The 21229-nt window shown below is 45.7% G+C and overlaps 1 protein-coding gene across 1 annotated transcript in view; it reads right to left on the bottom strand.

The window, feature by feature from the left end:
* Nucleotides 1-330: 330 nt before the first annotated feature.
* Nucleotides 331-21229, bottom strand: part of ANKRD13C (ankyrin repeat domain 13C) — an 893039-nt gene continuing 872140 nt past the window's right edge. Inside the window, exon 13 of the mRNA XM_069641918.1 lies at nt 331-2500. Within this exon, the coding sequence (XP_069498019.1) occupies nt 2370-2500 (131 nt within the window). The 3' untranslated portion in view covers nt 331-2369. The remainder of the gene's footprint in view (nt 2501-21229) is intronic.

Below are 21229 nucleotides of genomic sequence, written 5' to 3'. Positions count from 1 at the left end.
TCATTTTCTGGGTCTACCTGATTGAAGAAGATGGCCGATACTGCTGCAATTCCTCTCAGCCAGCAAAGCACATGCATCGCAGTCTAGTTAGCTTCCAGAGAATTGCCTACTCAACATTACCCCAATGTACAGTTTGCTATGGTTCCTTTTTACAAAGAAGGCAGTAGTTGGATGTTTTATACCCAAAAGAGCAACAAATCAAAAGTATTGTCTTTGCTTTATGGCTCTCTTGGTAATCCTCCCTCACCCTGTGCGAACTTGTCACCTTCTGGTATGGCTGAATATTATTGTGTTCTATCATTCAAATAGTGAATATTTCAGACATAGAACTGAATTTAGAAAAGGTAAGGTTTTATTTAAAAAGACAAATAAAATAACATCCTTGCAGAAACATTTTTAACAAGAGTGGCAAAAATTATGAACTAACTATTAATGCAAATTGTAACATACTTTAGTTATCTGGTCAAAAAGTGCCTTTCAATTTGATCTTTTACTTATTGTGTCCAGGCATGACATTTTCGAACACAAATTAGTTTGTTAACCTTCTGAACAGACGGATACCAAATAAAATACTTAATGTATTAATATATATGAATATTAATGTGGCCTATACAAACAATAAGATGCAGAAGTAGTTTAAACAATAGAAATGTGATTTTTAGATAAATTGCTGAGAACACATTCATCCAACTTTATTACTGCATTATTAATTTTCCCATAATCTTTGCATAAATCTAGAAATTGATAGTCTGTACATAGCTATTATAGCCAATGAAAAATGCACAATATTTGTATTAACTATATCCACAGGTGTGTATTTTGCGATGCAATAAAAGAAAAAAACAGTGGCCAACACGTCTCCATCGAGGGAGGGACTTAACATGATTTATGTAGCTACAGTTATCACTAAACAGAAGATATTCTAAAATGGCAAATATAATTTCCCTAGACATTTACAAATGCAGTGATCTGGAAGACCAGTGTAACTGAGTTTGCTTAGCCCAAAAATATTGTATCTACTATACAAGTTCATAATTACTGTGACTCACAGTAACCTATTTCCTGAAACATTGAATGGTTTTCTTGTGGCTCCCGGTATGTTACAACGGATAGCTAGTGCCTTTACACAATCTCCGAAAGAGCTGAGCTGAATTAAAAACCACCAATGAATGTAATAAGGCCCACATTTACCATCAAACTTTTAAAGTAAACGTTCAACTTTTAAAGCTGTAAAGGGATTTACAAATGAAGTGCTGCTCTTGTACTTTAAGTGTATAAAACCAAAACGACATCAGGACCAAAATAGAATGTACAAATAGTTTGTCATACATAATTTAGCACAGCTAACGAATATGGTAAGTCATTTTTAAAATTGTATGTTTGTAAGCCAGTTTATTATGAAGTTACCAATAAGTACTTTAATTGGGTACACTTGTCCTGGGGAATTAGGCATTTTTTAGAACAATTATTGTTGAGACGGGCATCATCTAAATAGTAAAGGAAATGTGATCCTGCAGAACAATTACCAGGATTTAAAAAGTGACCCGAGATGGAAAACTGAAAATGGGACTTTAAAATAGATGTATTTTAGAACAAGGAAACCGTATGAAAGAAAGGTAGCAAGAAATTGCATTTACTTAACGAACTTAACGGTTCAGAGAAAAACAAGGCTAGCACCACAATGGTTTGCACTAAAGTGCTAAAGGCGGTAACTTATTCCCTGCAAGGTGAATGCGATTTCTGACATGTATTGCAATGTGTAAATACCATTTCTTTTGAGATGCCATTTGGTTCGTTCATCTACAGAAAATGCATTCCTTCTAGTTTTTACATGTTCGACTAACATTCAAATTTATGAACTATACATAATGTTACATAGTTTACAATTTATGAAAAAGATGCTTCAAAGAATATTTACAGTCACCTTAAATGCTAGGTGAGTTGTTAAAAGTAGGTCAGATCTGTTAAGACATTTCATGTTTACACTAGGTCATGGTCCATGTGAATTTATTATTTCAACAGGAAAATCATTAAATAAAAAATAAAAAAAATATGGCATAGCGTTTGTCAATTCCAACAAAATGCCTTCTTCCACTCTTGCTGCGATTTTGAAAGCACATTTTCAATAACTCGCCCGAATGATGTGGAGCAATGGAGATATATTCTATTTTGCTGGAAGCTTTGCTGCAATTCAGATAAATTCCAGTTGTGGAAGCAAAATCCAATAGCTGTTCCCTTTTCTTAAAAATGTGCAGGCTTGTTTGTTCCTTCTGCTATTCTGACTGATGGACTACTGTTTGTTCCCACTGCTAGTACTCACATCGCTTCAATGTGAACAGCAGTATTTGTTCATAAATTTTTCAACCACGCTATAGATCAGGAAAACGACTTGGATCCTCTTTGTAATCTTCAGATATTGTAAAGATGGATTCATCAAATTCATCATATCGAAATTCCTGAAAAGTCACTGTGGCAGTGATGGTTGGAAAAACGGGTATGTCTAAAAAAATAAATAAAAAAAGATCACAAAAAAATCAAAACATGATCAAATCCACAAAAACACTTAGTTTCAGGTAAAATAACATGCATTGGCGTGCACAACTGCTTGCAAAGCAAAACCATTTTCAAGTGCTACATTGTGAAAAGTTATAGTATCAACCTAAGACTCCTATGAGGCAGTAGAAGAATGACCCCCTAACAGGCATGTATTTGTCCCCCACTGAGAGGGGCAGGGGCTCCATATTCGCCACCCCCACTGTGACAGACGCAGGTTCTGCAAGCAGCCAACAATAAGAACTAAGTAGAGGTTGGAAGGGGGCAAATGAAAGCTTCACTCAGCCAGATGGGCCAAACTATCCTCAGTCAGACTACTTTAACTTTGGTTACCATCGACTAATCTGCATTAACACTTTTGGAAATGTGTTTAGCTTACCAATTCATTTTGGCATATTTGGTTAAGTTCACTGATTTGGTTAATTTCACTGAAGTTGGTCGGGGAGGATGGACAGAAAAGATTGATTAGGTGGCAGAGAAGGGGGTTGACTTTTCAATAGGGAGTTTTTTCACTTTGGGAAGGGTACAAATTGCCACAAGAAGGTCCTAAGGCCAATCAGTGTAGACTGAGTTTGGTGATGTTTGCAGGTTTAGTGAATGTTAGCTTTTAGCACATGGGGTTTCAGCAATGTGGTTGCTCATTCTTAACACAAAATGATTGCATAAATACAATAGAGGAAAAATGCCATACACAAAGACTGCTCCGTGTTAGGCCTGCTTTAAGTTCAGGATTGCCACTAGATTCATATGTTGATGTGTTGCTCATGATTTTATGTAGAGGAATATTCACATTTTTGTGTCTCTGCTTCAAGTCTCACTAAGAAATTGCAGCAAAAGGTTACTGCTTTACACTCCATTTCCCAACTCTCCTTGGAAACTGCTCTCCTCAAAAGCCTTATGCCCAATTCCTGCCTCTTTGTACCACCTAAATAACCAAATCTCAGTGCGATTGTGGCTCACCCTTGCCAAGCACATGGGTCCAGCCAACTGCCACACTTATGCCCCTCTATCACTTTAGTGTGCTTTCATGCCATTTACATTTCTGCACACCCGCCAACCTTGGTGCCCTTGTTTTTTTGAATCCATGTAACCTCCCTACCTGCTTACAAACTCCCAGTCAAGGCCCTAGTAGTTACGTCCCTAACATGGGGGCTGATAATGGGAACACACTTTCCCCCACTGTTTTATTGGAGTTTTATGGCAGGCTATATTATGAGCATGCTGCTTCAAATCTCAAACACTGGGACTGGAGGGGAGGCTGGTGATTTTCTGGTTTTCATTTTGGTTGCATAAAAAGTAAAAAATCTGTGTATATCAGTGTTTATACAGTGTTTTTCCAGAGTATATGAAAAAAATGCATTAAAACGAATACTTTTTGGAGTAGTAATTTCATGGGATATACAATATTCACGATAGACAGGCTATTGAGGGAACAGTCTCCCAAAAGGGGTAGCTAACCCACTTTTGCTGAGAAAGCCGTCAACCGAGGTCAGTGAGATGCTGTCCCTGGAAAGGATGTAGGCAATTCTGTGCACAAAACGATGCCGTATATCGATATCCAAGTTCTATGATGTGTGAGGGCCTGTGTGAAAAAGGATATGCAGGGGGCCTCATTTGCCTATCCATTGATATAGGTGGGAAATCACAGGACATTATGTTACAGGAAGTGACTTGAAGCTTTGATACATGATGGTATCATGGACATTACAAGAAACTGTCACGAGTAAATTAAACAAAATTCGTGATGTGCAATATGTTATGTTGATTTGTACTGCTGCCATTTTTATGGTCTCCAGGTGTACTATGACTGGTCACGGTTATTATGCATTTAATTTCTAGACCACAACATGACAGAATTAGTTCCAAGGACTTCTACTTTTGACGGATAAGTCACACTGGTATAAAAAGATTTGCCTAAGATCACACATTTCAGTTAAGCGGTGGTGCAGGGATTTGAGCCCAGTCTGAAACATAGAATTTTGACTAAATATATCAGTCAATATAACTTTTATATAAGAAGCCATAGAAGTATTCAACAAAGCATTCCCCCTAGCATAAAACTACACAAATAAATAGATATCTCAATCTACATTCCATAAAGTGCCAGTGCAACAAAGTGCAAAATGGAATAGATACTTTTTTTATTTATTGTATATGGTTACAAAAAATATAACCTTTCACAAATATCAAAACAGATACATACTCCGAACAAGAATAATAAATACAATTTGCATAAAACCCAGAACACAAAAATAACAACGTTATTAAAAGGATGCCAATATAATAATAAACGGCATCATAGCAATAGACCGGTCCCTTGCAGCCATCTGTAGCATTAAAGATATTAATTGTATTTATTTAATATATAATGCATGAGCCTGAAAAATGCAATACCTTATACCATACTCCGTACATAATATCACAAATCTGCACTTTTAATCACGTCTTCTTAACCACCATGATTGTCCAATATATGTCAAAAGTGCCCAGGCTACCAAAGGGGGTTTAGCTTTTAGAAAATATAATGCCAGGCGATATTGGTATACACCTAAACTAGCTAGCGCTGGCACTAGAAGTTTTGTCCTAATCTGCACATATAAAGGGCAAAAGAAAAGGAAATGTGCTAAATCTTTATTTGTATTGCACAAGGAGCATCTCAGCTCTGTGGAGTTGCCAGATCTAGATGCCAAAATGGACCCCAACTGTAGGCAGTTAAAGCGTGTACAAGTGATCAGGTTCCTGTAGACCAAGCGATTACTCCACAACAGAATCCTACATTTTTGTTTGAGCAATTGTATGTCTTCTGTTGAACTGGAGGTTAAGCTCCAGCGATTCTCTATTATTGAAGATATAACGTTTCAATCGTGCAACCAGATCTCTCTGCACCACTTCGGCTAAATGGTTTGAATTATGTTTTGCAATAATTGCTTAAAGTGTTTATGGGATATTTTCTGTCCCTGATTTGCCCAACAACTCAGATAAAAAATTGTGTCGGAGATGCACAGGGTTTGCCCAAATGAGCAACCATAGCAAAGTGGATTCCAAAGTCTGCTCATCTTGTCCAACTGCAGATGTACAGCGAAGTTTGTAGCCGTTTTTGGTAATCCCAGGATACTTTTCAAAAAGGAGTTTTCTAGTATTTGTAGTTCTAATACTTGTGAAAATCCCTAAAGTACAGCCCCATATTTTACCATTGCTTTTAATTTTACTTCCTACATTTTCTAAATTATATTAATGGGTTGATTTTTACACATTTTCCCAAATCGGGTTATTCCTCCTAGTGATTGTTTCATACGGATCCCTTGTTTCGCCCCATTAGACTTTGGGCTATCTATAGGTACCTTGAGAAGCGAATGCCCAAATAGTCAAACTCTTTTACTCTGGGGATGGGACTGCCATTATTAGTCACTGTTGGTACCTTCAACCGACTACTCCCTCTTGCGCACACTAAAACTGCTGATTTGGCAGTATTTGCTCAAGGGTATAGGGCATTCATATATTCTATGTATTTATCTGTCAGAATTTGTAATGACTTTGGGGTTAGAGCAATTTGGATGGTATAGTCAGTATACACCAACATATGTAAAGGTTACACCGATCTTAGAAACATCAGCGTCACTTTTTAAAGTGACATTAAAGGCATTAATGTAGATTGGAAAAAAGCAATGGGGACAGCACACATCCCTGTCGCATCCCAGATTTAATTGGGAACCAAGGAGTACAATGGCCGTGATGACCACTCCTTACACAGGCCTCATTGTCATGCAATAAAACTATAATTTCCAGATATTTCAACGACCCAAGCACTGCCCAGAGTGTCTCTTAACTTTATCAAAGGCTGTGCTCAGGTCTATTAATGCAAAGATGAGAAAGAGTAAGATCTTCTTCCTGGGTCCCTGGAGCAGGGCGAAATCCCAACTGAATGGGTAATACGATGTCATTGTCAGTTATCCATGTCTGTAAACTTAATAAACATCTTCCAAAAATCTTTAGAGCTGTATTCAATAAAATAATTGGCCTATATGCTTTTGGATGGCTCCCATTACTTTTCTTGAAGACAGGGATAACCGCTTTTCTCCAGATTTCCAGGACTACATGCACATGTGTAATTGCATTCGACACCCGAATACGTTTTGGCGCCCATAGCTCAATTAGGCCTTGGAAAAGGTAGTCAGTGATCCTGTCTGGTGCTCGGTTATGTGCCTGTAAGCTTATTGCCTGTGACACCACTTGTCCAGAAAAGAAACGTGAGAGGGAGACGTCCTGTTCAAGAGAATTTCTGTGGGACAACTGGAAATTGATACAGATTTTAAAGTGATTAAGCCACACGTGATCTGGGATCATTACCTCTAGACCTGGGGATGAGTGGTTATAACTAGGGCCCTTTGTGACGATTTCCCAAAATGATTTGTGAAATCCCTCGTGTGATGCTGCTTCACGATTAGACTAAGCTATTTGGTCAGTTCCATTTTTCCTATTTTCAAAAGCCTTCTTATAGGCTGCTCTTGCACTCTGGACTTCCGTCTTCACTGGATGGCTTTTTTTTTTTGAAAGGACCGGAATATATATTCAAGGCTTTAGTTTGTAGAAAAAGTGTTTGTCTTTCCAGAATACTCTATACAGAAACTATAATAAAACACTGACAACCATGCATCCTTGTACAAATTATAAGTTACTCAGTGTAGTGACTAACATACTCTTAGTTCTTTTTAGTCCCCCTTCCACCATACTGCATGGGCATTCCTTCCAAGGGACGGGAGATGGAACCTTTTTCCCCAGAAAAAACCTTCTTCCCCTTTAAATTTAGAGTCGAGTGTGCGGCCCTGGGAGCATGAGCTGCCCAGACTGCGCCCTCCAGGGAGGTTGGTGGGATGTATGGAGGAAAGGGGACTAAGGACTAACTTATAATTACTCTTACGTCCCGTCCCCTTTCCTCCATACTGCATGGCCAATTACAACTGAATGTAGCCCCAGGGTGGAGAGGAGACCCTCCTTAAGCAAACAGGTTTCTAAGAACCCCCTGTCCAAAAGCTGTGTCTGATCTAGAACTGGCATCCAAACAGTAGTGCTTGCAGAAAGCCGAAGGGGAGGCCCGTGTGGCCGCCCTGCTTATGACTTGCTAAGGGACATGCCGCTAGAAAGCAATGACCGTTGCCTTGGCTCTGACCGCGTGGGCGTGCATATTGGCTGGCAGTGGCTTATGCTTCACTCATAAGCTTGTTTGATGGCCGAGATCATCCACGGGCTATGGAGGCCCTAGAGGTCTAATACACCTGTCTTGATCTGCTGAAGGTGACAAAAAGTGCATCGGACTTGCGGAAGCCCTTAGTCCTGTCCAAGTAGAATTTCAGGGCATGCCTGACATCAAGGCAGTGCAGAAAGCTCTGTGCCTCGTCTTTGGGCTCCGCAAAAACATAGGTAGCACCATTTCTTGGTTCAGATGGAATGCGGAGGGCACCATGGGCAAGAATCCTGTGTGTCCCCGCAGGACTACTTTCTCCTTGTGAAACGTAGTATATGGCTCTGAGGCGACCAGCGCCTGGACTTCGCTGATTCTGCGAGGCCGACTAGCAAGACCATCTTAATGGTGACCAGCCTGATGTCGGCGGACACCATTGGTTCAAATGGTTTGTGCGCCAGGGCACCCAGAACTATGTTGAGGTCCCACACGGGGTGAGGCCTCTTGCTGGGCAAGTAGAGCCTGGCGAGTCCCGTAAAATGTTTCCCGACAATCGGGTTGGAAGAGGAAAAGATTTCCTCCTCCGAGTTTCTGTAAACCTCAATAGCTGGCAAGTAAGTTCGGCAAGTGTCCACCTGCACGCCTGAGTGGGCGAGGAGCACCGAGAAGGAGAGCATGTCGTCCAAGGTACATGCAAGGGGGTTGATACCCTTAAGAGTCTGCTGAGTGGCAGAACCTGGTCCACTTTCTCTTATACTGGGCCCTGGTAGACTTGCTCCTTGCGTCCTGTATGATCTCTAGATTAGCCTGGGAGTGGCTGAGGTGACCTAGCATTACCTGTTCAGGAACCACGCTGTGAGGGCTAGTTTGTGGCGCGGGGTGGATGACCCTAACCCCCTGCTGTGCCAGAAGATGTGCTGTGCCCGTCGGGAGGCTAATCGGCAGCCTCTCAGAGGCTGGATAGCTCCGAGAACCATGGCCTGGCTGGCCACCACAGTGCTATTAGAATGATGCTGAGGTGGCGAGATTCCTTGATCTTGCATATCACCCTGTGTATCAGTGGTGTGGGTGGCAAGGCATATGCCGTCATTCCGTCCCACTGAATCTGGAAAGCCTCACCCAGAGAGCTGGGGCTCCTACCCTGCCAGGAGCGAACAGTTGGCACTTCTTGTTGTCCCATGAGGCAAAGAGGTCCACCTGGGTGTGTACCAATTTGTAGAAGATTTCCTGCAGTACTAGGCCGTTCAACTGCCACTCGTAGTTGTCCGCCCCCAATCTGCTGAGCCTGTCTGCCTCCAGGTTGGATTCCCCCAGCAGGTGGACAGCCCTGAGGTAGATGTTCTCCAGGGCCCAGTCCCACATGCTGACTGCAAGCCTGCACAGTGGGGGTGGGGGGGAAGGGGGGGATCTGGTACCTCCCTGCTCGTTGACATAGAACATGCTGGTCGAGTTGTCTGTCTGAATGAGGACAACCTTGCCCTCCATAACTGGAAGGAAGGCGCCGAGTGCCAGCCAGATCGCCTTCAGTTCCAGCCAATTGATGTGGAACTCCTGCCGGGTCCAGGTGCCATCGACAAAGTGGTTGTCCAGAGCGGCCCCGCAACCCTCGAGAGAGGAAACCGTGGTGATGGTGACCTGCGGGGTGGGTTGCCGGAAAGGCTTGCCCAGCAAACCCTGGACCACCATGTGAGCTCCAGTTGAAGTGGTGGAGGATTGTTGAGCATCTCCGACTGAGAGCAGCGTTCCTGGTTCTAAGAGGCTGCGAAGTGCAGCTGTATCCTCATCCTGAGTCTCCTGTGGGGGACGGCCAAGAGGACTGCTGCCATGAGATCCAGTAGGTGTTGGTACCACCAGGCCGAGGTCACTTCTCTGCTGAGGAAGCGCGCGGTGGCCTTGTTGAGGGCCATGATCTTGTCCTTCGAGGGAAAAACACTCTCAGAGCACGTGTCCCAAATGAGACCCACGCTGGTCAGTCTCTGCATGGGCTGCAGCTGCGACTTCTTGAAGTTGAGTGAAAAACCCAGCTCGTGCGGTGTGTTCATAAGAGCGTGGGAAGTATGGTGCACTGCATCTGGAGATGCCGCCCTGACGAGCCAGTCGTCTAGGTACAGGTAGATGTGGTGGCCCTGTGACCCGAGGAGGGCCGCCACAGTGTTCCTCAGCCTGCTAATGACCCTGGGGGCTGAGTTGAGGCCGAAAGAAAGCACCTTGTATTGGAAATGGTAGATCATGACCCTGAATCGTAGAAAAGAACGATGAGGCTGCCAGATCGGGACGTGTATGTGCGCGTCCTTCAGATCCAGGCAGCACATTCAGTCTCCCTTGCACAATGTCTCTGCCACCAATGCTGGCGTAACCATCTTCAATATTTGCAGAGGTAGAGAGAGTGTCATGATCTCTGCTTCCAAAAGGTCAGGGTTTTCCCAACTCCCTTGGAAGCAGATCCATAACCCAGGTTCCGAGTGCCAACCAGTCCCAGTTGGGACCTTTTGGACCCAGTCCTGGCGCCAGTGGCACCAGGCTCATAAATATGCCCAGTCCCAGCGCTGGAAGCGCCGGGCTCATAATGCTTGGGTGGACTTACCTGCAGCAGACCATGCTGCTTACTTGCCTGCCAGTTGAGCCTCTGATCCTCTTCTGTTTGGAACTACTTTTCCTGTTGGGTGGGGCAGGAGCCACTCCCTAGATTCAGAACACTGGAACTCTTCTGGAAAGCAGGAACTCTTTTCTTACCTAGGCGTGGCTGTGGAAGGCCTAAGCACTACAGGAGGCTATTTAAACCACACCCGATGGATGAATCTTGCTTTGCGTTATTCTGCATCCTCTGCAGCAGAACGTTCATCGTGTCTTCTGCATCTGATCCTGGGCCTAAGGAAAAAGGCTTACCATCCTGAATCCAGTCTTCAGCAACACCTATAAAGACAAGAAAGAACAGGTTAGCATTACGGTCTTCAGTGACAGCTCTTCACTTACCTGGTCCATCGGCTGTCACCAACGCCTCGCGCTGCATTCCGGCATCTGAAAGACAAAGGCTTACCTACTCTTCGTGCGCTCCGGAGGTCTTCACACTGCATTCCGGCATCTGAAAGACAAAAGCTTACCAACTCTTCGCACGCTCCGGAGGCCTTCGGCGCTGCATCCCGCATCTGAAAGACAAAACAAGGTGCGTTTAAAGACATTGAGGAACTTTAATACTCACGTGCCATCACTCCTTTCCACATCTAACCCAGTGGGTATTCGGGCACCCTGCAGCCGCTCCGAACTTGTACCTGCAAAATAAAAAGAGAGCGCATCGTGAAGCAGGCAACAAGCGCTTACTTACGTGCTTCCAGGCGCTTCTATTCATCACACGGCCTCCATCTTCAACTCAGCCCGTCATCCGCCATCGCCGGAACCCTGCAAAACAAGAAACATCATTACTAAAGACTTTAAAAGACATTAGAATTACTCGAAACTTACCGTTCGTGCAGTAAACGACGGACAGCAGTCCTCTGAAGTCAAGAGGCCTGCTCCCCTTATCCAGTGAAGAAACTGGTTACAGCACCCTGCCCCGAGGCAGATGGAGAGCACGGCGTTCACTTACCTAAGGTGAGAGCGTTAACCTTTGGGGTTCTACAGGAGAAGAAAAAGGGAAGAAGAGAGACACATTCAATAACCCAGTTCCTTAATCCCATATTTTCTATCTGCAGACATCTTACCCTTCAAGTCAGACATACAGTGCACAGAGGTCCAGCCCAACGAGCCAGCCGTGTGTTACACATCACCTTTGCAGATACGGTATACGCCCAGTCAAGACCGGCGCCTCTACGGGAATCAGGTGAGCGTTACAGAGAGGTTGAGGGTGGAAAGGTCCAGCACAAATCTCAGGCCGCCTGGTGGTTCTTCTGAATGGCGAAAATCCTGGACTAAAAGCCCAAGCCTCGCTGGGAGGCTGGGACTTCCTCCACTGCCTGGCTCTGGACGAGCGACCGGATCTATGCCAAAATAGTTGCTGTCCCAACCTCAGAGTGGAGGGGAGGAGGGAGGAGAGGCTGGGATAGGGAGGCGGTACCCTGTGATGACTACAGAGAGGATCCAGGGGTCCGCAAATTTCTGGCACCCCCCACTGGAGACACGTGGACCCGGAGGGGCGTGTCATGCCTTCTTTCCCTCTGAGGCTGTTGCGGAGGAGGGGGACTGGAAGAACCTTTTACTCCCCCACACCCTACAACCCTTTTTATTGTTTTTGCTGATGATGTGTCGGCGAACAGTCATGCTGCCTGGACCTCCGCTCTTGGAAGCCGCGGAACCCTCTGTGTGTACGCCCCTAGTCCGAGCGCTGCTTTGACTGGGTGTACGTTTTGGGCATGGTCTTCGTCAAGATGGAAAAAGACTTGGCTGTTTGTGAGCTGTTTTTCTTTTTATCCAGCTCCTCGTCTGTTGAGGAGTGGAAGCGGTCACCCCCTTCAAACGGAAGATCTAAGATGCGATCCTGGCCATCTGGGTTGAATTTCGTAGCATGGAGCCAGGCCGTTCTTCTCATGTCGGTGGCAATGCAGATGGCACGACCAAAGGTGTCAATGTGGGCCACAGTGGACTCCATGATGTCCTGTGACACCATCTTGGCCTCTGCCAATCCTGCCTCGAATCGCGATTGGCTCTGCGCCTGTAGCTCTGGGAGGAAATCCGCAATTTCCCGCCAGAGCCTCTGGTCAACGGCTGCCAGCATGGCATCCGTGTTGGCTTGACGAAGGTGCAAGGATGCGTTGTAATACAGCTTCTTACCGTACGCTTCCAAGATCATCTTCACCTTGCCTAGCAGCGCCACAGAGGAGGCGGATGAGGATGGGCCATTAGCAAAAGTGTATCCCCCTCCATCTGCCTGTACTTGGCGTCCAGGCGTTTGTTCACCGGCTGGACTGAGTGGGGCTTGAAGCAACCCTTCTTGGCCAAGGCAATTACGTCCTTCTGCATCGGGATCCCGTTCTAGTTGCAGGATGTAACGCAGGGCCCTCTGCGAGGACCCCCTCTGTTGGTTGCTCGACCTCGGGTTGAGGAAGGCCCAAGTACTCCGACAGCCCTGCCAGACGTTTTTGGAAGGCTTTGGCCGAAGATGGCGTGTCGCGGTCATCGTCCTCATCTGTGTCCACCTGCAGGTCCTGTTGGTCAGGGGCCGGAGGAGGGGAGTTGGGAGCCGGGGGTTGCAGTGTGGAGACTGGAGCGAAACCGCCTGGACATGAGGCGGAACAGGCGGCAGGGGATTCTGCACCAGAGCCCGAGTGGCCGAAGCCATTGGCGGGATCACGTCCCTGATGGCGTCCCCGAAGATGTCCCCCATCTGAGGAGATTTCATGTGCCCAAGGAACCGTTCAAAGAACCTTTCCTTGCAGATCGGTGTTACATACAATTAAGGCTACAAGTGACAGTACAAATTCACATTTGGTACAAGCCTGTACTACACAGTTAAAGCGGTAGCAGTAGCGCAGCAGCCACACTCATCTCAAGAGTAAGTGAGCAGTATCAGATAGTTACAAAAAGGACAGGAATTACTATGATTCAGGCAAACACTGACTCAAGGTTTTCAAGTAAAGTATATACGTTTATTGCACTCTTCAGTTGTATAAAATTATACTATTATAAGCAGTTCAAAAATCACTCTTAATACACCACACCACTTCCCTTAAATTCCAGACAAGTTAAGCTCACAAAATGAAGTGGTAGCAAAATGGCACTCCAGCAATTTAAAAGAGAGGGAAAGACAGTTATTAGAAATTAAATCAAACCAACAGGTAAGTATTCAGGGCAATTGAACAAGAGCAACTACAGTGATGAAATCAGGTATAAAAGGCTTAAGGCCAAAGTCAATGTGTCAAAAGTCTTTTGCTCAAGATTACACAGTTCAGGGTAGTTCGCAGTAAAGTTTGTGGCACGGTTTCCGGACGAAGTTGGTTGACAGAAAAGTTAGTTCAAAGAGAAGATAAGGACAAGCCCTCGGATTGGAGAAAGATTTCAAACACTTTCACCCCGGTTGAACGAAACGAGCAACCGGATTTGCACAGTACCTTAAAGCGGAGAGGAAGCTGTAGCTGAGGCAGACGTTCCTGGTAGTTACTGCAGGCTCACGGTTCCTGAAGCGACTGTCGGACTGACACGAAGTACGAAGACTGGAGGGTCCTGCAGGGAAGAAACCAACAGCAGAGCAAAACGACGAATAAAAGGTGCGCTCCTTAAAACCCAAGCAGGGTCTGACTTTCCTGGATATCCGCCCCACTGTAGCTCTGTACAGCGAATTCGACCAGAGGAGGGGTCCTGGCTTGCAGTTTGGGTGAACTGGTTGGTCCCACCAGCTCAAGGGAAGAAGTTTCCTGGAGGATCTTCTCTGTCGTCGGATTCTGAAGATGCGGACCTGCAGCAGGGCTTCACCGGGCGGTTCAGTCGATGTAGGGGTCCTCTTCCATCAGCTCCTTGTTGGTTCTTTCGTTCCAGTGGCGACTCTGCCTTTCCAGTTCCAGAGCCCGCTTTTTATGCAGTTTTTCCCCCATTCATACAGCCTGGCTGTCAATCACACAGCAGGGTGGCTGTCCTGGCAAAGACAGTCCCCTTAGCCAATCAAACAGGAGTGCGACTTGGTTACCAAGGGAACCCATGGCAGGGGTCCGAAGATCCCTCCCTCACATCCTGCTTACCCAAACTTTCAGGCGCCTTAAGGAGGGTTTCTGTCCGCGAAAAGACAGCAAAGGAATCATCCCCGGTTTGGCGCGCAGAGAAACACATGAGAAACACTAACAAAAAGAAATGGCGAATAAACCCAGCCGCAGCCAAAATAAAATGTATTTGGTCAAGCGGGTCTATGTTCGAGACTAATATAATAGCCTAAAACAATACCACGTTTGTATAACATAATCGCGGTAGAAAAGATAGGGTAGTTACCACTGCCATCAGCCAAGTCTTGATGTAAAGGGAGCGAAACAATGCTCCAAGAGACACTGACAAAAAGGGATAAGAGTTCACCCTTTCCAATACTCCATGTAAGATGGGGTGCACTGGATCTGTGGTTTAAAGTGACTAAAATAAAGTTAATGGCAACTTTATCTTTTCTGGGGGACAGTAGTCAGCCCCAGAAAATGGAGTCAGTGGGAATTCTCAAAGACAACCCTGTGTCACTGCACTGAAGGTGCTGTGTAACGCACATAAAAAATATGAGGCCATGGAGTAGGTGAGGCTTCCAGTGCTCAAGATCACACAAAAAGTTAAAACGCACACAGCAAAACACATGTAAGAGTGGGAAAAAAGGATCACACTCTTACCAGGTAAAAAGAATAAATCCTAGAAATCCAGCAAAGCTGCTGAGGGATTCATTAGGTAAGGGAAATCAGCCATTTATGAGAATTCTCCCTAACAGCCGGATTGGTGGTAGGCGACATTGACGGGGTAGCAAGGGACTGCTGGAGCCGTTGCATGGCCTGCCCATATGGACGCAACGGGAACCTGCCTTGCCCGAAGGAAGGGTAAGCTGTAGGACACATACCTGGTTGACACCAATCCCACCTTGACACACAATCCACCACCTGCTGCCTTCCCTGGAGCGGCGTCAGCCAGATGTCTGGATTTCTGGCACAGCAGCCGTTTTTGTTGAGCTGCCTTCCACGTGCCTGCGTCGTGTTGCTCGGCTCACTGGGCCCCGCCCAGGACCCTTGAGTGTAGATCATCTGGCCTACCCTGTTCCTCAGGCCGAGGCCAGGTAGTCATTTCACCCTCGGCGGATCTGCTGGTAGAAGTGTGTATAGGCGCCCCCTCGGACATGTTGCCGGTACTAGGGCATAGCCCCTCGGGTGAAGGCCCGGTAAAAGAACCTTGCGGTCCCTCAGCACTGTCACCAGGAGGATCTACTGACGTCCGGTAGCCGATTCAGCCTCAGTACTTGTGCTGGTACCAGGACCTGAGCGGTCCCTTCTGCACGGGCGAGTCCTTGGGAAGGCGTCTCCCTTGCAGGGTGCACTGGAAAAGAGTGGCCCTACCTTGGGCCTGGATTGATGATAGACTAAGTCCTTTAGGTCCTTTGGAGGCGATCTCTGTAAGAGCTCCCTCCACCCGGCAAGTCTGTTCTTCAGAGAGCTTGAAGAAATCACGTTGCACGCGGTACAAGCTTGCCAGCCATGGTCTCGGCTAAGGCACCGTAGGTAGAGGGTCTTTAGTCAGGAAGAGCCTGTTGCAGGATGGACACCTGCTGAAACCTGTAGAAGTTCACACGGGGAGGTGAGGACTGAATACCTGTATGTAAAAAGGCAGAAGAGAAGAAGTATCCGCGCATGGAATTACGTGGCCGAAGACAAACCCAGGAGCGCTGGCAAATTCGGCCTGTTCCCGTCGATGCGGAAAAGGGGACTGAGGTGTGGTACCGGAGGGCGAAGTCAGGGCAGCGCATGCTCCCAGGGCCGCACCCCTGCCGCCTCTAAATTTAAAGGGGAAGGTTTCTTCTGGTAATGTCATGCAAAAAAAGGATAATTGTAGCTTTGTTTTCCCCATCTTGAACAGAAGCCTGAATGTACCATACTGCAAATCAGCGCAAGACTAAATGAGAGTTTTGTAAATGTACCTTCAAGACTTCGGTGCAACAAAATATGTTGATGAGGTCACCTGGTTTAGCCAGTTGTACACAGGTATTCATGTGGAGACGAGGAAGGGTTGGCAGGGCCTCAATGCGCTGGAGTAGGAAGCCTCATCTCAACATGTGTGCAGAAATAGAAGTAAAGGGCCTGGGAGAATGAATGCAGATAATGCAACTACAATGTTACATTGTTTTATTTGTAAAAGATACAATCATTTGTCAGTGGTTGGGGGCTGTTTAGTGGAAGTGTGGCAAATTATAGGGGCATTTTTATTTTTGCGGCCAAGTGAATGCATGGTTGCAAAAAATGGCTAAGGACAAAATATTTCTTTTACAAAAAAGAAAAAGTTCCAGATTTTGCAGTGCCTGTGCGTGTCTGGTTAACACTGCATTTATTGGAAATGCCACAAAGACAGTCTGAATGCACAAATATGTATGCTGAAACATCTCAGTTGCACCCTCGTTTAGTTTAAAAAAAATATGTCCCTTTTAAGGGGCCATTTTGAAGAATTGTGGCCAATTTTGAGTTCTGTTTATTTTTGGGGGTGCGCTAATTCATGGTGATCTAAAAAGACTCAAAATTGGCTACAATTGCTCAAAGTAGCACCTGCCCACTGACAAATACTTTTTAAAAAAAATATATGTTTATTTTAAATCAAAGCAGGGTGGCAACAACATCACATTCAGTGCATGTTAAACATTATATCGTAGGTGTGATCACTCCCCCTCCTCTGCTCTCACCTAGGCCACTTGCTAGGGCTAGCATTTAATAGTTTGTGTCCGTCCTCTGCTATTTCTGCTCCTCTTCTCCCCCCAGGCAGACCTCCCCCCACCGCCCCCCCCCCCAACACCAAGGACCCTCCTGACCCCTTAGGGTTTGCAAGTTAGGGCCGGGAATCTCTGGTCATAGTCTAGTAGCTGGGCCCAAATGTTCTGGAAGCGGTGTAGCTGCCCTGCTCTAGCCGCCGTAACTTTCTCCGCCATCACTATTTCCCACACGTTTCGCCACCATAGGGATATGCAGGGGCCGTCAATGGATTTCCAGGTGCGGGCGACCACTATTCTTCACGCCAGGAGGCACTGGGTCAGTAGTTTTGCTCTTTTTCCCCAATCTAGGATAGATCCCGGGGACCAGGGCATCCAGGAGAACAAGCTCAGGCTCTAGTGGGAGTGCTGCCTGAGTGATCTCAATGGTGGCAAGGCATTATCTCCAGAATTGTTGCGCCTTTGGGCATGTCGACCACATGTGGAAGAAGGTTCCTGGTTGACCACAGAGTCTCCAGCAGGCCGGGTCACGTGCCTGGTTCATATGATGTAGCCTGAGGGGCGGCTAGTACCAGCGTAGCAAGATTTTGTAGGCACTCTCTATGTTGGTGATGCAGGGGACGACAAATGCATCAGTGTCCAAATGTCCACCCACGATTGGTCCTCCATGGGATGTTCCAGGTCTGCTTCCCATTGTGCGATGCATAAGGTCTTTGAGGCTAGGAAGTCACCCAGGAAACGTGTGTATAAGGTGAACATTTCCGCTGGCCCGGGAGGTCTTTGAGGGTCAATTCGAGGGCGGTGAGGGTGCGCGTCTGTGTGATTTCAATCCGGCACACATCCAAGTCAACACCTACCATGTAGTGCACAACTGAAATCCTTATTTATTTTTGTCTAAAAGTTCTTTATTCTGAACGATGTACCACTCATATCACGCCCTTCTACTGGAACCCCACCCCGGTCAAACTGAACCAGGCTGGTTTGCAAAAGTAAATATGTATTTAATATGTTATCATAACATGTCTTAATAGGTACACAACAATCACCAAAGGGGTGATGTAACACTGAATAATCTCTTTATACACAAGGAGTCAGTAGTGAGCAAAACAAGTCAGCACAGAAAATACTTTTGTGTTGGTTCAGGTCAGATAGCACTGTGGTTAGAAGGTCCCCCTGCACACCCCTCAACCCCCCAATCGGTAATGTAAAGAGATAGGAGGAGAGAACAGGTATTCAGGAATGGCAGAATTCACACAGAATATCAATCCCACTTTCCCCCAGTGAACACAAGAGAAAAACAGAATTGATTGTCAAGCGGTCAGAATGGCTTTCAAAGTTATCTTTAGAATGGATTGGGCAAAAACACCAAACATGATCAAATATGCTGAAATTGTTATAGATTCTTATGGGAGCCGCTTTGGATAGTTGCACACAAACACCAGCAATGATTTAATCCCAAGACAACATTTGAAATCTTAAAATTCAAGTCTGAAGCAATTAAAAGCTGTTTTACACGTGTAGCAATTTCCCAAAACGAAAAATTCGCGGCAAACTTTTCACTGAGCGATATTCGCAATAACGGGAGAATCGCATGGATTTGGAATGCGGTTTTGGGTGCGATTGATAGATATGGATGTTAGCTAAAAGCAGAAGTTTCTATCACAAAAACTGAGGGCGTTATAGACGTTTTAATACCACACAGGAACACAGTCACTTGATTAGGATGACTGCCTGCTAAGTAAACTCGCCTTCTTCAGATGAGAAAAGATAAGCGCAAAGATCGTTTTAGCAATACTGGTTATGAATACAAGATAGGATGGGTCTAAAATAGGGCTAAGACTATGCAGAGTACATATGCTAGTGACAATTCTTCCAATTTATACTCACTGGATATGTTTTAAATGGGACCGTCAATTCTGGTCAGGGGATTGGATCTGGTTTAGGATAGATGGCTGGGCACATCGGACTGGGCAGGATCGGCAAGGCGCTCTGGTCACAGCACGACACAGGACTGGATCTGCCCTTCTTGGTTCTGAGGATATTTATTTTTCAGCAGGCAAGCAGTAACAGCACAGGCCGGCTGTATTATGATGCTTTCTCTTAGGCTTGTGGGGTTCCTTTCTAGAATTTGAGGCCTAGCTAAGAATGGTTCAGCTATGCAGTGGGCCTTTTTCTTTGGCAAGTTTCTGGAGTCTGGAGCAAGGAAGATGTAGAGTTCAGGGTGCTCCGCCAGCATCAGGATAGTGAGTGAATCCGTCTGTCCTTATGTGTGGTGAGCTGTCCCTATTTATGCTATGAAATGACGTCATAAAGGGGTGTGTGGGCCGGTTTAGCCTAAGCTTGCCACTTTGACAGGAGATTGGGTCAACGTCTACTCTCTGCCTTGATAGGAGGAGAGAAACAGAGTGTCATCTTTATGGTGTGATTTTGTGAGGCTGAGAATCCACCCCTAGCCCCTGGAACACAATCTACTTTTGGCAAAATACATATTTCCACATGTGCAACCTCTCTAAAAATCACATATACAGATTACATATTTTACATAGCAGCTATTCCTCAAAACCCAGTAGCTGTGGGATCTCGTCTCTGCTTTTCACATAATTTTGCCCTTTCACTAGGAACACAATGTCCCATTTTTAATCACATTTCTACAAGTGTGCATGTTTAACATGGGAATAAGTGTATAAAGTTTCACACTTCTAACGGAAATACATTTTGCGTAAAATCGCATTTCTTGCCATTCCTGTACCGAACATGTCACACAGTTCTGGCACCTCTTCACGCGTGCAGCAAAAAGAACAAGTTATTTTCTTACTTGGAAACGTTCTTTCAATGGAATGTTCCTCCGACGTATTCCACATCTTTGACAGGTAAATACCACAGCTGTGCTGCTTCGGAAACGTTCTCGGCGTTGGCGTCCTGCGTCGATACGCTCCCTTGAGGACCTCCTCCGACGGTCGAAGTCACCAGATGTTATAAGTAGGACGCACGACACCCGTAGCCTCAGTTGTAGTTTTCTCCCACAGAACGTGTGGCACCAATCTTCTGCCAGTATGACTACAGAAAGCCTTGTGGAAACGCAAGCTGCAATCGCATAAGAAATTCTGTAGCAGGGAGAGGTAGGGAGGGTACGATGTGGAATACGTCGGAGGAACATCCATCAAAGGAACATTATCAGGTAAGAAATTAACTTGTTCTTCGAGGGGATTGTGTCCTCCGACGTATTCCACATCTTTGACAGACTCTCAAAGCAGTACCAAAGTAAGGAGGTGTGAAAAGAATTTAGAACATTTAGAATGCCCAATCAAGTTGCAGAATAGAGGACTGCCTTGCCAAAGGCCAAATCTTGGCCGTGGATAGAGTCCAGGGAATAATGTTTTACAAAAGTATGGACAAAGGCCCATGTTGCCACTTCATGAATATTGCAAATCGGAACACCCCTCTGTAGTGCAGTGGAGACAGCCATACCCTGAGTAGAATGGGCCCCTAAACCTACAGGAGGGTCCTTCCCCGCCAAACGATAATATTCAGAGATCGTCAAAATGATCCATCTAGACAAGGTCTGCTTAGAAACAGGCTGACCTAAATGCCTTCCAGCATAACCAATAAAGAGCTGATCGTCCACTCTGACCCGGGACATCCGTGAGAGATAGAAACTCAAAGTTCTCCTAGGATCCAACCTATGGAGCCTCTCCTCTTCCTTACCAGGATTTGGAGGATAGAATGCCGGAAGAATTACCTTCTGGCTCAGATGGAATTCCGACACAACCTTCGGATAAAAAGGAAGGCCGTACCCTCAGGACAACCCTGTCCTTATGAAACACAGTGAAGGGTTGTTTGGCGGAAAGTGCCTGCAACTCACGCACTCTGCGTGCAGAAGTAACCGTAACTAAAAATACAGTGTTAAAGGACAACATTCTCAACGGACAAGAATGTAAGGGCTCAAACGGAGCTCCCATTAGGAACTTTAGAACCAGATTCAAATCCCAGCCCGGCACCTGGAAAGGCGACGGTGGAAATATATGTTCGCCCTTTTAGAAACTGAGAAATCAAAGGGTTTTTAAAATAAGAACATTCCTCAGATGAGCGGTTAAATATGAAGAGCGCTGCCAGGTAACCCATAATGGTACCTATATGCAGGCCCT

Source organism: Ambystoma mexicanum, chromosome 1q (assembly GCF_040938575.1).
Source record: "Ambystoma mexicanum isolate Mex_15411 chromosome 1q, UKY_AmexF1_1, whole genome shotgun sequence".
Classification (NCBI taxonomy): domain Eukaryota; kingdom Metazoa; phylum Chordata; class Amphibia; order Caudata; family Ambystomatidae; genus Ambystoma; species Ambystoma mexicanum.
Note: the sequence above shows the minus strand (reverse complement) of the source record. Positions and strands in the feature narration are given on the sequence as shown.